The following is a 14,764-nucleotide window of genomic DNA, read 5'->3' as shown; positions in this document are numbered from 1 at the left end:
GAAAATGGAAATACTTATGACCCTGCAGTACCATTCCTTCCTTGCGTTTGTCCAAAGAACATGCAAACACTAATTCAAAGGGACACATGCACCTCTATGTTCACTGCTGCTTTATTCACAATGAACAAAGAGTAAATTCCCATCGACAGATCACTAGGTAAAGAAGGTATGGGACACGCACCCCACGGAACAGTACTATGCAAACGAAAAAGATGATACTGTGTCCTTTGGGACAAAATGAATGGAACCGGAGGTGATAGTGCTTAGCAAAGTAAGTAAAGAGGTGGATAACAACTATTGGATGGTTTCCCTCATATGTAGAATCTAGAGAAATGAAACACAGGAATCCGGAAAAAAAAAAAAGGAAGAAGATGAAGGAGAAGATGAAGAGGAGGGGGAGCAAACTGTCTTTAAGACTTCGTGAGAACTATAGTGGTTAGGTGTTGGGAGGATTAGGCACAGGGTGTTGGTGATGGTTGCAGTGTGGAACTATACCCTATTATCTCATAGTTTTGTAAACCACTATTAATCACAGGTTAAAAAAAATTTTGAAAAAATCCACACTCCTGAGTGATTTTGCAAATTATCTCCCTAACCTCTTTTTTTGCAATTTTTAAATAAATATATGTGCATACTACCTTTTACCAAGCACAAAAGATGTGCAAATGTATTTATTTATCTGAGAATATTTTGTTCATGGTGTTATTTTGGTAGCCAGATTTATGGTATAGAATGTACTGGATAGTTTGGGAGAAAATAGTAGACAAGGTGCATGCAAGAATAGGAGATTCTGCCCTCCAGCGTGGAATATGAGCCCATTCCTTGAACTCTGATTTCTCTCCCTTTTGATGGCTCTCCATAGTCTCCAGATCCTGGTGGGGACCCCCCCCAGGTCTCCCTACTATCTGAACTCTGTTGGAATACTCTCTCTGCACTACTCTTCCTCTCGAATCCCTGCAAATTCTCCTCTCCACCACCACTCCTATCGACTTCTAATCTTTGAGTATAGGCCATCAGCTCAGCCTGTCTAGCTAACATTTGACATTAATCCCTTCTCAAGTGTAGGTAATAGCTAGTAAACCGCAATCCTTCCATTCAGTGGAATGTCTCTGATCCCAACAGCAGATCCTTGTTGATGGGATTTTAGCCAATGCATAAAAGGGAACTGAAATAATTTAAAGGGGAAGCTACTTCACATCTTCAAGATTCAGTCTCTTAACTAGAGGATGACCCTGAGCTCTATGATGCTCTGTGTAGCCAGGGCCGGTGGTCACGACATACCCTCTTTCCACAACTCTTGCTCTTTTGTGACTGTATTAATATGGAAGATTGTAGGAAAAATGCTCTTATTAAATCACACCTAGTTACATATTTAATAAATAGTATTAATTAAATCTATTTGAGAAGTAAAATTAAGATAAAGGAGATAGCTCACCCAGTGAAAGTGCCTGCCTTCCATGATGAGACCCTGAGTGTGCGCCCTGGTGCCATAGCAGAACACCATGGATCACACCTGGGAAGCTCAGTGTGGAGAAGCACTGTGATGCTTCTCCTCTCCCTCTCCCTCTGGACCTCTCTCTATTCCCTCTCCCAATATAAACTAAGAATAAAATCATTAGTCCAGGAAGGCTGCTCAGTGGTGGTATTGTGCATACCTGAAGCCCAGGTTTTATTTCCTGGGGCTGCATAAAATCCCCCAAAACATAAAATTACATGAAATTCAAGAAACTTGTTTGATTTTTCAACTGTCACCAGGGTTATCACTATGGATCGATGCCAGCATTACAAATCCACCATTCCTGCTGGCCTTTTTTCCTTTTTTTTTTTTTTAATTTCTTTCTATTTTTGATAGGACAGAGAGAAATTGAAAGGGGAGGGGGAGAGAAAGGGAGGGGAAAAGAGAGACACCTTCAGGCTCGCTTCACCACTCATGAAGCATTCCTTCCTGCAGGTGGGAAGTGGGGGCTTGAACTCTGGCCCTTAAGCATGGTGATTTGCGCACTCAATCGGGGATGCCACTGTCCAGTCCCAACACAATATAGTTTTCTAAATTATCTCTTCCCACACTATCAAAAAAAAAAATCATAACACTGAGGTTTGGCCACCTGAAATGGAAGCAATGTCCTCAAACAACACTCAACCATATGAATGTAAGAAAAGGAAAGAATTCCTTCCCTCTAGCTAATTGAACCTTATTTTGCTAGGGTTTTCTTCTTCTTCTTCTTATTATTTTTTAACCATGGGCAACTGCCCCCTTGATTAATCCCATTCCCCTCAGCCTGAGTCTTTCCAAGCAGCTGAGCAAACAAAATTGCAGGCAGCCATTTTAATGTGCTTCCTCCCTCAGGCCCTCTGGGATGGGTCTGTTCATCCTGTTCAAAAGCCAACAGCCTGCATGTGCTTGGAGAATCAGCAAGGATCTTCTGTCAGGATTAATTTTAAAAGGCCCATAGTCTATCACTTGGGAACAACAGTCCTGGTAAATGGCTTTAAATTACTATTTGCTGATAAAGAAAGAGATAAGAGTTGAAAATTTGGTCCCTCATTTCAAACAGTTTGGTTAACTAATGCAAAAATTTACTTTTAGTGTGAAGTGTCTGTACTTTACAACCCAGACCCTTGGGTAGCTGAGGAAAACCTTTAGTTGCAGTGAAAGCCCAAAGATATGCCAAGTGGGGGATAGGATAGTTTGTACAAATATAAAGTTTCAGAGCCAGAAAGGAAAAGAAGAGTTTATCTGTGAATTCCTTGCCACAATGCTTCCTGTTTCTGATTTCTGTGTAGAGAAAGAAACATTATCCTTCTCTCGTTGCCCCCTTATACTTTTTTGTCTCCCTCATTACCAACTTCTATTTCTTCCCCCCCCCATGTTTTTCTTATATTAAAATCTAGTTCCATGTTTCCTCCTTATGTTCTCTTCCTTGTCAACGATTTATGAGATTCTGCTCCAAGGGATGGACGAGGCAGCAGGGTGAGGGTGACTGGAGTCAGGTCCTACATTTGTCTCTCCCTCTGAGAAGTGGATAGAGACTGGCCATAAAAGGAAGTTTGGTCAATCCTGCATGAATGAAGTCTTGAGGTTTAGCATTCTTAATGAATTTTTTTTTTTTTTTTTTTTATTAACCATGGCTCCTGCCTTGGTGTGTTTTGAAAGTTCAGTATGTTTTGTTCCCAAACTGATGCTTAAAGGAAAATCCCACATACACATGAGAAAATAAAATCTGCTTCAGACTTTTATTTATTTATTTTGCCAGAGCATTGCTCAACTCTAGCTTATAGTGGTGTGGGAAATTGAACCTGGGGCTTTGGAGACTCAGGCATAAAAGTCTTGGAATAACCATTATGCTATCTACCCCAACCCCTTCAAACCTATATCTGAACATTGGTTCCCAACTCCTCTCAAAGCAAGGACAGAGTGAAAGGCAACTTCTCTCCTCAGTCACTTTCTCTTTCAGTTACTATAAATTGTTTGCATATTTTAGACTTTATATTTACAGAATTTTATATTTACAGAATTTTATATTTACAGAATTTTATATTTACAGAATTTTAGACTTTATATTTACAGAATTTTTACTACTTTCATTCGGTGGTACTGAAATCCACTGAAGCTGGTGTTTGTGCCATTGTTCTGTCATATAAAGATACCACAATTTGTTCATTCTTCTATTGATGCACACTGACCATCTCCAGCTGGAGCAATTACAAATAAAGCTGCTATAAACATTTATATTTATATTTTGATATGGACACATGGTTTCTCTTGGATATTTCTCTTGGATAAATATCTAACAGAGGAGTGACTGAGTCATATAGTAGGTCTCAGGAACCCACCAAACTGTCTTCAAAAAACGGTTGTGCTATTTTACATTCCCATCAACTGGGTAAAGGAGTTCTAGTTGCTCCTCTTCCTTTCCAACACTTGATATGGTCTGTCTTCCTAATTTCAGACATTCAGTAGTGATGCTGATTATCTCTTTGTGCTTTTAACTTGCATTTTCTGGATGGCTAATCACAATGATTGTCTTGCATGTGCTTATTGTTCATCTACATATATTTGATGTAATGTCCATTTAAATCCTTTCTAACCTGATTTTGAAAGTGACACTTCATCATTTTCACTGCTGTTATCACTTTTTGCCATATAATACTTGGTAGGTGAAATTCAATGATGTCAACAATAAGTCATTATTCAATGGGAGGGGGTTACACTGGCAGAATCACTGGTGTCATCCTAGAGGTTGCCTACCACAGATCACTTCCCATACCCCTTGGAATCACATTTAAAGTCCATGTCATGGTCTACAAAACCCTGAAACATCTATACCCAGGTTTTGTTATTGCCGTTTGAATATACTGAACGTTGTCTCCTTTTTAGAGCTTTAGTATTCTTATCGCTACATAAGGTGATTTGCTATTAGACTTACCCATAGTTGATTGTTTCTTGCCATTCACTTCTCAACTTTTAAGTTATTTTTTCAGAAAACAAAAAACAAAAAACCAAACCAAACCAAACCAAAACAAATAAAACATCTCAATCACCCAGTCACTCAAAGCAACCTCCTAATCACTCCTTATCACATCACCTGTACTTATTATTTATGTGGTAATTGTTACCATCTGATGTAACGTCAGTTTCAATGTGGTAGAAAAATTTATCTCATTTATCACTGTCACTTCAAAACCTGGAGTCTTGTCTTGTATATGATAGACACTCAATAGATATTTATTAAATGAACAAATATGATCTCCAAAGGACCAACACAGATAAGATCCAGAATGTAGTTGCAGGAATTAATCTTAGATAATCCTATTGAATGCCACATATTAATTGCTATTGCTGTTTAAGAAACCACATCAAACTTGAAAGTATAAGATAATAATCCTTTTATTTTGCCCTCAATTTCCATAGCCCAAGAATTCAGAAAGAGCCTAGTGAAGATACTACTGTTCCACCAAATGGGTTTGGTGGAGAATATTTGGACATAGCAGTTTGAAAAACCTGGTGCTGTCACCTACTATTTTTGTATCTGGAGAACACATACTTCAGCTTTTTTGTGTCTCTTTTTCTATAGGTAAACAGGGAATTTTGAGAGATTCTTAATTGACTACTACAACACTAGCCACTCCAAAACTTTCTGTGGGTCTTTGAAAGTGTTGCAATTGGGTCAAGGGGATCTTTTGGTGTTCATGTCTGATTGGGACTGGGTAAAGGAAAATAGACACTGAATATGTCTTTTAAGAGTTTTATTAAAACTAATATTCTTTCCCCCAAAGAGTGGGAGAGGAGATATTTATGTGAAAAGAGTCAAGGAGCTCTATGAAAGTTGGAGCACGTGCATCTCCAGTTTGGGAACCATGGGTAACTTTTTTCTCCCCCACAGGATAGAACCATTATGACAAACCAAGGCCAGAGACTTCATGACCATAATGGTATTGTAATGAGGGTTGATTACTTCTGAGTTCATGGAGCTCAAGGCAATCTTTACTGGGCATGTTCAGAGAACTGGTACTGTCTGGTCCAAGAGAAAGTCCTTTCACAGTTGCAAGGGGATTGATTAGTGACTTTGAAATTGAGCATATAACTAAAACTGTTACGTTATCAGATACTGGGGAAGTTGTGGTATATATACACAATGGGATACTACTCAGCTATTAAAAATGATGAATTCACCTTCTTCACCTATTCTTGGATGGCACTTGAAGGAATCATGTTTAGTGAGATAAGCCAGGAAGAGAATAATGAATATGGGATCATGTCACGCACAGACAGAAGCTGAGAAATAAGAACAGAAGAGAGACACAAAGCAGAACTTGGGTTGGGTTTGGTGTATTCTACCAAAGTAAAGGACTCTCAAGACGTGTGTGTGTGTGTGTGTGTTGGGGGGGGGTTGAGGTCACCTTGCATGATGGTGGAGGACCTAGGTTGGAGGGGTTAGAATTTTGTGCAGGAAACTGAGAAATTGTACATATGTACCAATACCTATTTACTGTCGACTACAAACTATTAATTCCCCAATAAAATTTTGTTAAAAATCTAAAAATATAGGAAATAAATCTAAACAAATTGTCTAAAAATGTTACAAGATAACAATGAATCAAACAGCAGTAGTGAACTATGGATATATAACAAGTTTTATTAAATTTATTGAACTTGTACTATGGATATGTAACAGAATATCCTTACTTTTACCACTGGGAGAATGAGAGCACAGAACTTTGGTAGTGGATGTGATATGTAATTATACTTTGTAATTTTACAATATTGAAGTCACTATTAAATCACTAATTAAATTTTTAAAAGAAAAAATTATCTCTGCTAGGAACAGTCTATCCAGCAGGTGTGTACCCAGGTGACCTTCTCTAAGGACATAAGCTAGAACACTGTGTGTGTGTGTGTGTGTGTGTGTGTGCATTGTGGATAGTCACAGTGACTGGGGAACGCCATAGCAACTTGTGGGCGGAAGGCACACACCCAATGTCTTGCTATTTTCAATCTTTCAGGCAGTGCTCCCCTCTCCCTAAAAAAAAAAAAAAGACTTGCTTCAAACACCATGGCGCTCATGAAGAAACTGATGGTTGGGAAAAAATGGGCAAAAATATAGACAGAAGTAATAGTCAATCCATATCTGTGACCATGGGAGAACCACTGCAGTTTCCAATGGAAGAGACAAAGAAATCTGGTGGGTGTGTGTGGTGGTGGTGGTGGGGGGTGGACAGTGTGGAATTGTAGTCTTGTTACTTAGTAATTTTGTAAGTCACTAGAAAAAGAAAAGGAAATTAAAGGAAAGAACGCATGGTCCTTATGGCTTCTCCCCAACTTAAAAATGCGAGGACTCACTAGGGCTTGGGCTAGGCAGTGCCTCCAGGGATCTGTCTGTCATTCTGTCCCCACCTTATAATCAAGCCTCAGCTGACATTTTCAGAAACACCTAGCGTCTCCCCCGTAACAGCAGGGACCTTGGCTGCCGGCTGCGACCAGGGTGATAACTCTGCGCAGACTCTGAGTCAAGGGGTCAAACAGCAGAGATGAGAGAGGGCGGGACCAAGAAAAAAAAAAAGGCGCGAAATCGTGCGTGGCATAGTATGACGTCACCTGACGTCATTTCCGCCCCGCTAGCTCCCCGGCCGGAGTCCTTCGCTTTGTCCGTGTCCGTTTCCGGCGTTTCAATAAAGCTCGATGCGCCTGGAAGAAGACCGGCTCTTCCGGGAAAATGGCGGCCCCCGCTGGAGCCCAGCAGTCCCTGTCGGCCGCGGATCCGGCGCTTGCTGCGGGGGCTGCGGACGACGCCGAGGGCCCGCCTCCTGGCCAGCCTCAGTCCCCGCAGAATGTCCTCGCTGCCCCGCGGCTTCGAGCCCCCAACTCCCGAGGATTGGGGGCAGCGGAGTTTGGCGGAGCTGCGGGAGATGTTGAAACGCCAGGAGAGACTTTTGCACAACGAGTAAGCTTGGCTCCCGCCGAGTCTCCGCCCGGCGCTTCGGGCTCAGGCTCCCCGCGACGCGGCTTTGCTCTCCCTGCCCCGGCCCCCCGGAAGGTGACCTTGCTCCTGCCGGGTGCCGGCCGGTCCACCCCGCATGGCCGCCATGTCCACGGCCACCTCGGCGTCGCCGCTGTGCACGGGCTCCACGCTTTGTACTCTGAAACCTGTGTCTAATCCCTGGAGGAAAACCCTTTATGCTACCCCCTCCCCGCCTACAGCCTTGTCTAGTTCGTCTTTGGATCTTTTCTTTTTTCAAATAGGAACCCAGGGCATGGCAAGTGTGGGATAAAGAGTGGTTAATTAGGCCGAGAAAGTCCCACCCGCATTCAGCCGATGAACATGAATGCTGGCAGGGAAAACGACAGAAAAAGAGCTTCTGGGGCGTTGTAACGGTTTGGCATCTGGGTACAGGATGTAGATGATGGACTAGGGAGGAGGATGCTTCCAGCAAGCGGCCCCGAGTTAACTATTGATAGAAAGGTAGTTGTGGGGTTGGGAAAACCTCATCAGATGTGAGGTTTTATTAGTAGTTGAATATGCAGTTGAGAGATGACTGATATTTCCAGCCCGTATGGAGTACCATTAATACAAATAAGAAAAGTGGGTGGCTGGGGGTAGATAGCATAATGGTTATGCAAAGAGACTCTCCTGCCTGTGGCTCTAAAGTTTCAGGTTCAGTCCCCTGCACCAGCTCAAGCTAGACCTGAGCAGTGCTCTGGTTAAGAAAATAAATAAATAAATAAATAAAATAAATAAATAAATAAATGAAAGAAAGGAAAGGGGTAAGGGGCTAGGCTCCAAGCTGATTTTAGGGGTGTGGAGGGGCTGGCTAATTATAACCATTGGAATAAACCAGAGGCTCTTGAGAGGAAAAAGTGTGGATTACACTAGGAATCTCAACTGGAAAGGAATGTTAATAGTTGACATTGTGAGATGAACGTGGTGTCCAGGGATAACCCACCTTTCCAACTCATTTATTGTATGGCCAAAGAAATGGGAGTCTGAACAGGAACTTCTGTCACGCAGCAAAAGGGGCAAGTGATTACATGTCCTTTGTGAAAATGGGTTTTTAATCTACAGCAGTGAATTAACCGTTTGGTCTCATGACCCTTTTATTTTTTTGAAGGAATCAATTGAGTATCCTGCAGAACTTGTTTTATGTGTGATATCTAGCTGTTGATATTTATCTATGTATTAGGAGTAACAGTTGAGAAATCTTTCAGACACAGGAATACACACAAGTGTACACCTTGGAACAGCACTGCTCATCCTTGTGAGCAAATGAGAATGGAAATGGCAGTTAGTGTCTTGGTTATTATAAAAATAATTTTGACCTGCAGAACCATTCATGTCCCCTCTCTAGGAAGGATTTAGAGAACACACTTTTAGAAATGTGCAGCTTTTGGCAGTGCTTTATATAACCATTACATGTTTAAAATACTTGAGTTGAAATTTGATTGGATGAGTGAGAAATGAAGCATATTCCCTATTCCTGCATTTGTTTGCTTTTATAGGGTATCTGGATAATGACTGTTTAATTCCTGTTTTGGGGCTATAGGAATCAAATTCTGACTTAAAGACTGATTTTTCTCCCTTTGACGATAATGCTTTGCCATTATATCTTGTTGAAAAATCTTGACTTTAATACCTCTGTGTTCTTTTTCCATTGACAGAAAATTCATTTGCAAATTGCCCGACAAAGGTAAAAAAATCTTAGGTTCAGTTGCCAAGCTGAAAGCTGCCATTGTAGAACATGAAGAAGTTAGAAAGAAAAGTGACCTGCTTCACCGGATTAGTTTAGACTGTAAGCCAAGACAGGAAGCAACTGCTTTTGTGGACGAGGACACGTATAAGGCGCAGAATCCTGACCAGACACTTGATACTTCGTCACAAGTTCCCAGCTGTTCCTCTCTGGATAACATCAACTTGTCCAAAACAACTTCACAGCAACAGGAATTTGTACAACCTGCCCAGAATGGGGGTGAGGAGGCTGCAGGGGTTGAGGACCCAGCAAACAAGTGCCCAGTTTCCAGCAGCAAAGCTCTTGGGCATCTCCCTCAGCCTCATGTTCCAAGTCTCGTAGAAGGTCAGTCCAGCAGCTCTGGCAGCCTATTTATCAATAGGTTACAGAGGATCACAATCTCAGACCCAAGCGAAAACACGAGTACTGAGCAGCTCACCGGCCTTTCTGATGGGACTCAGAAGAAGAAACCCCATTACATGGAAGTGCTAGAAATGAGAGCCAAGAACCCAGTGCCCCCATCACATAAATTTAAAACTAACGTGTAAGTACCACCAGAAACCAGTCTGGTGCTGGAGTATAAGGTTTGTAAAACAAAAAGCGAAGGGATTGCTTTTTAAAAAGTTAAATGGACTTTGTGTGAGAATTACTTGGAATTAAAAAAGTTGATTCTGGCAACATACTATCTTGATGGACTGGACTGGAGTGAAGGAATCATGGTGGAAAACATTTTAGGGGGTCAGTTGATAGCGCAGTGGGTTAAGCACACATGGCACAAAGTGCAAGGACCAGCATAAGGATCCTGGTTTGAGCCCCCGGCTCCCCACCTGCGGGGGGTGGGGGGTGGGGTTGCTTCATGGGCAGTGAAGCAGGTCTGCAGGTGTTTATCTTTCTCCCCCCTCCTCTGTCTTCTCCTCCTCTCTCCATTTCTCTCTGTCCTATCCAACAACGACATCAATAATAACAGTAATAACCACAACAACGATAAAACAACAAAAGAAAAAAAAAAATAGCCTCCAGGAGCAGTGGATTCATGGTGCAGGCACCAATCCCTGGAGACAAAAAAAAAAAAAAAGAAAAAAGAAAGAAATAACATTTTAGTTTCAGAGCCAAATAAGTGAGAAAATAGCAGATGGACTCTTAAATTTCAGAGTACTTAGCCAATAATCATATAATAAACATAAAAGAGAGAACTTAGGACTTTCCAACATCACTTTCTGACCTATAGCTCTGCCTTTAATAAGACTGTAAAGTGGAAGATCAGTGTTAGGAACTGATAAAGTTTTTGTAGCAAAAAAAAAAAAAACAACTAAAAAAAAAAGTGTTCACTGCGTGCAGGCGCTAAGTGTGGCGACACAAGTGGTGACCTCTACTCCAAGACTGCTTGGAGTTCACTCTTCAAGCGTTTCTCTTACACTTTCTTTTCTTTTCCTTCCTTTCCCTTCCTTTCTCTTTTCTTTGTGTGTGCCACCAGGGTTATGTTGGGACTCTGCTCTGTACCTGTGCAATTCTTCTGCTCCTAATGGACCATCCCCCCTCCTTCCCTCCACCCCCCTTTCTCCCTCCTTTCCTTCCTGCCTTTCTTCCTTTTTAGAGGCAGAGAGAGAAGGGAGACACTGTAACACCACTCAAATGCTCATGAATCTTCACCCATTCAGATGCTCCCATGTGGTGGTCTGGGGCTTGAACTTGATTTTTGTGCACGGCAAAGCGTGTTCTGCATAAGTTATTGTCCAGCCCCCTGGACATCTCCCTCTCCCACCCACCCCCATTCGATTTGCACCTTTGCACCCCAGTATACCGTGTATACATGTCAGTTTGTATCTGTGACACTGGGCACTAAAACTGTTTTACAAGTTCGTTGCCTGCTACAGGATGGTAGACCCTTTTACAAGTGTATTTGGATGTAAAAAAATGAGAAGATAGCTTTGGTTCAAATGTAAGGTCTGATGACAGCAGGAACAGGCAGTGAGACTGAATGTGTAATCGAGAGGAGAGCAGAGAACTAATTGCAGAGAACTAGTCAAAATACTGTTTTCGATATTAAATTTTTATAAAAGCGATTTTATCTAAAAACAACGTTGGTAAACCACTTACTATAACTTTTATAGGAAAGCTAACTGCTCCTGTTAAAGACCTTTCTGTGCGTGTGAATGGGATTAAAAGAAACTAGTTTGAGGGTACAACAAGCTTTCCCTCTTTCAGATTGCCTTCACAACACAGTGATTCATCCAGTCGTTGTCAGGGAGCGGGGTCCCCTATTTCCTCGGAAGAGAGGCGGCTGAGGGATAAGAAGCATCTTGATGACATCACAGCAGCACGCCTTCTACCACTTCACCATATGCCTGCACAGCTGCTCTCCATAGAAGAGTCTCTGAGTCTTCAGAAACAGCAGAAACAGACCTATGAGGTACTGAGAGTGTTGTTTCTCGTCTGTATATTCAGTGTTGCTGCATAAGGCAGAATTTACCCCAGGTTGTTCTTGAAACGGGGAGGGAGTAAACAGAAAGGACTAGGTGCTGGAGAAATGGTCAGCTAATGCCATTAACTCTCTGATGGCGGGCTTTTAGCTTTCCAAGTCGCTAGAGCTGAGGAAACAACAGGAGACCTCCCTGCAACACCAAAGTGATGATTGGCCAGGAGCTGTGGGGAGTTTGCTGCAGAATGCTGCCTCCCCTGTGAAAGCCCATGCTTAGAAAACCCACCTCAGAGTCGGTCAGCAGTGGAATCTCACCAGGAGTCCTGCTGTGAGAGAATCAGGGAAACACGGTTTCTAGGCTTCATCTCCACTAGTGTAGCAGGGGTCCTAGAAGGAATGGGAGAGCAGTGTTGCCTGCACTTGGCCACTGACCTTACAATGGATAATCTCAAGGACCAGCGTAAGGATCCTGGTTCGAGACCCTGGCTCCCCACTTGCAGGAGGTCACTTTGCAAGTGGTGAAGCAGGTCTGCTGGTGTCTTTCTCTCCCCCTCTCTGTCTTCCCCTCCTCTCTCCATTTCTCTCTGCCCTATCCAACAACAACAACAACAGCTATGACAACAATAACAACTGCAACAAGCACAACAACAAGGGCAACAAAGTGGGAAAAAATAGCCTCCAGTAGCAGTGGATTTGTAGTGCAGGCACCGAGCCCCAGCTATAACCCTGGAAGCAAGAAAATAAAAAAATATAAATAAATAAAATGGATAATCTCCTTTAATGAAGTCAAAGGAGTCTTCTGCTCCTGATGACTTTACCAGCTAAAATGTATTACATGTCCTCTAAAGGCCTATGCTTTCCGACTCGTTTGTTTATTGACAGTTCGTACACGGAGTAATGGGATGGGAGGAAATAAAGAGCAAAGACCATAGGGACAGTAGGCCGGATGGAATTCAAGGGTGATGATTTGAACCTCCTGAAGATGAGCAAGCTGTCTGGCTCCGAGACACCCCCTAAAATGAAACTAGACACCGATACTCTGCACTGGGTTTTCATGAAGGCTTACTCGGCATGGGCTGGTGTTTTGGAAGCCATGTCCCCTCATCTCGTTGCATTCAGATGGTCGCCTCGTTAGGACTGTGGCATCCAGAAATGCCTCCTTAAATTGCCTGAAGTGCCAGTCCTAAGGCGTTTTCATCGCGTCATCCCCCTTGGTTTGGTTTTCTTGGCAGAGTAACAGTAGCTGCCATTTCAGTCCTCGCGCTGCAGATTGATGGCCTGAGGCGAAGGAAGCGAAGGCCTTTTGGTGTCTGGTGAGCAACTGTGAGGAATGTGCAAAGTGGGGTGAGGGATGAGCCTCCCCGCACTCAGTGGGAGTGTCCTGCCAGCGTCTGACACTGACTTCTTGTTCAGTGAACCATTTCCATGGAATAATGTGAAGAGGGATAATCAGCTCTTAATTTCTTGATTTTCACTGAAGCACTGGTGTGGAACCCAAGCCTAGAGACCATGATTTCACCTAGGGGCGTAGATAGCACAGGGAGGAGAATCAGTCCAGCAATTTGATAGCTCTGTTTTTTTTTCCCTTTGAGGATATATATATATATATATATATATATATATATGGCTGTCAAATAAGTCTTGACACATTTTTGCATAGAGAAACATAAACAGATGGGTCTTCTGACACCCAGTAGTACCCAGCACTTAAAAATGTATCAGTGCTTGGGGGCCAGGAGGTAACTCACCTGGTTAAGCACGCAGTTTGCAATGTGCAAAGACCTGGGTTTCAATGGAGAGCCTCATGATAAGTGGAGCAGCAATGTAGTATGTTGTGCCTTTTTTCTCTCTCCTTGCTTGGGAAAAAAAAAAAGGAGAAAGGAAAAGAATCTGTTGGGAGCTGTGGAATCTCTTAGGTGAGTTGCTCCCAGCGAAACCGTCGTGAACCTCAGGCAGAAGAAAAAAAAAATCTGCTTGTAGCTTGTAGCTGTTGACTTGGTGAACTGGTGAACTGTCTCCTCATGGTCTTACATAGAGGTGAAGGCTGGTGCTCTCGCCAGTGTCTTAACAGGAGCAGAAACTGGGAGGCCCGTCACGTTACTGCAGAGAGCTCTGGGCGGAGTGCTTGGGCCCTTGTTTCTGTTCTGCTTACGTGACTCCCCCTTGAAAATTGGGAGGCAAAAGCTGTTGAATGTCTTCATTTTTGCTTTGCTCTTTTGTTTTAAAGGAGATACAAGCTAAACTTGCAGCCCAGAAATTAGCTGAAAGACTGAACATTAAAATGCAGAGCTATAATCCAGAGGGAGAGGCTTCCGGGAAGTACCGAGAAGTAAGGGATGAAGATGATGACCGGTCCTCTGATGAGGGGCCCTGAAGGGGAGCGTCTGGATTATCCCAAGTCGGTGCCTGTTGAGATGCTGTTATCTCATGTCTGACTTTCTAACCAGTGTCAAGATCAGTGTCGGACTTGGTAGAAGGGAAGAGAATTGTATAAAACGACACAAAGGTAGCTATAAAGAGTACCCACGTTGTCCTTTGGGAGATGAATTTCATGCGCTTGACGTGTTCAGTATTTGACTACTATGTTCAACCACATTAAAATAATTTTTTGCAGTATGACATGTGTTGGTGTGTATAATATAACAGTCCCCCCACCCAAGTCAGATGAAAGCAAGTAACTCCTTTTTCCCCTTATTTTTTAAAAAATTTTTTATATTTGTTTACTTATTCCCTTTTGTTGTCCTTGTTTCATTGTTGTAGTCATTATTGATGTTGTCGTTGTTGGATAGGACAGAGAGAAATGGAGAGAGGAGGGGAAGACAGACGGGGAGAGAAAGATAGACACTTGCAGACCTGCTTCACTGCCAGTGAAGCGACTCCCCTGTAGGTGGGGAGCCGGGGGCTCGAACCGGGATCCTCAGGCCAGGCCGGTCCTTGTGCTTTGCGCCACATGCGCTTAACCCGCTGCGCTACCGCCCGACTCCCTCCCCTTATTCTTAACCTCTGTCAAATGGCATTTATTACATGCCTTACAGTGAAGTAGTTGTTGAGTCACCACCTAAAATGAACTAAGAAAATACACAGAATACCATCTAATTTTCAGGAGTGAAAGGAACAGCCAAG

General features: G+C 42.8%; 1 protein-coding gene across 1 annotated transcript; it reads left to right on the top strand.

Annotated features, from left to right (window-relative positions):
- The first annotated feature begins 7,187 nt into the window (after positions 1 to 7,187).
- On the top strand, positions 7,188 to 14,257 carry POLR2M (RNA polymerase II subunit M). The gene is made up of 4 exons (XM_007534136.3): positions 7,188 to 7,442; positions 9,155 to 9,766; positions 11,428 to 11,632; positions 13,869 to 14,257. Exons 1-4 carry the CDS (start codon positions 7,330 to 7,332, stop codon positions 14,013 to 14,015), a joined length of 1,077 nt encoding a protein of 358 aa, XP_007534198.1. The 5' UTR covers positions 7,188 to 7,329; the 3' UTR covers positions 14,016 to 14,257.
- The last annotated feature ends 507 nt before the right edge of the window (positions 14,258 to 14,764 follow it).

Source organism: Erinaceus europaeus, chromosome 16, assembly GCF_950295315.1.
Source record: "Erinaceus europaeus chromosome 16, mEriEur2.1, whole genome shotgun sequence".
In the NCBI taxonomy this organism is placed as follows: domain Eukaryota; kingdom Metazoa; phylum Chordata; class Mammalia; order Eulipotyphla; family Erinaceidae; genus Erinaceus; species Erinaceus europaeus.
This window is presented reverse-complemented; position numbering and strand designations above follow the sequence as displayed.

Bases quoted from the DNA above. Each gene is read 5' to 3' on its own strand.
- POLR2M (XM_007534136.3), top strand. From the start codon at position 7,330: ATGTCCTCGCTGCCCCGCGGCTTCGAGCCCCCAACTCCCGAGGATTGG. The intron at 7,443-9,154 runs GTAAGCTTGGCT...TTCCATTGACAG, and splicing joins GAGAGACTTTTGCACAACGA to AAAATTCATTTGCAAATTGC. The intron at 9,767-11,427 runs GTAAGTACCACC...TCCCTCTTTCAG, and splicing joins CATAAATTTAAAACTAACGT to ATTGCCTTCACAACACAGTG.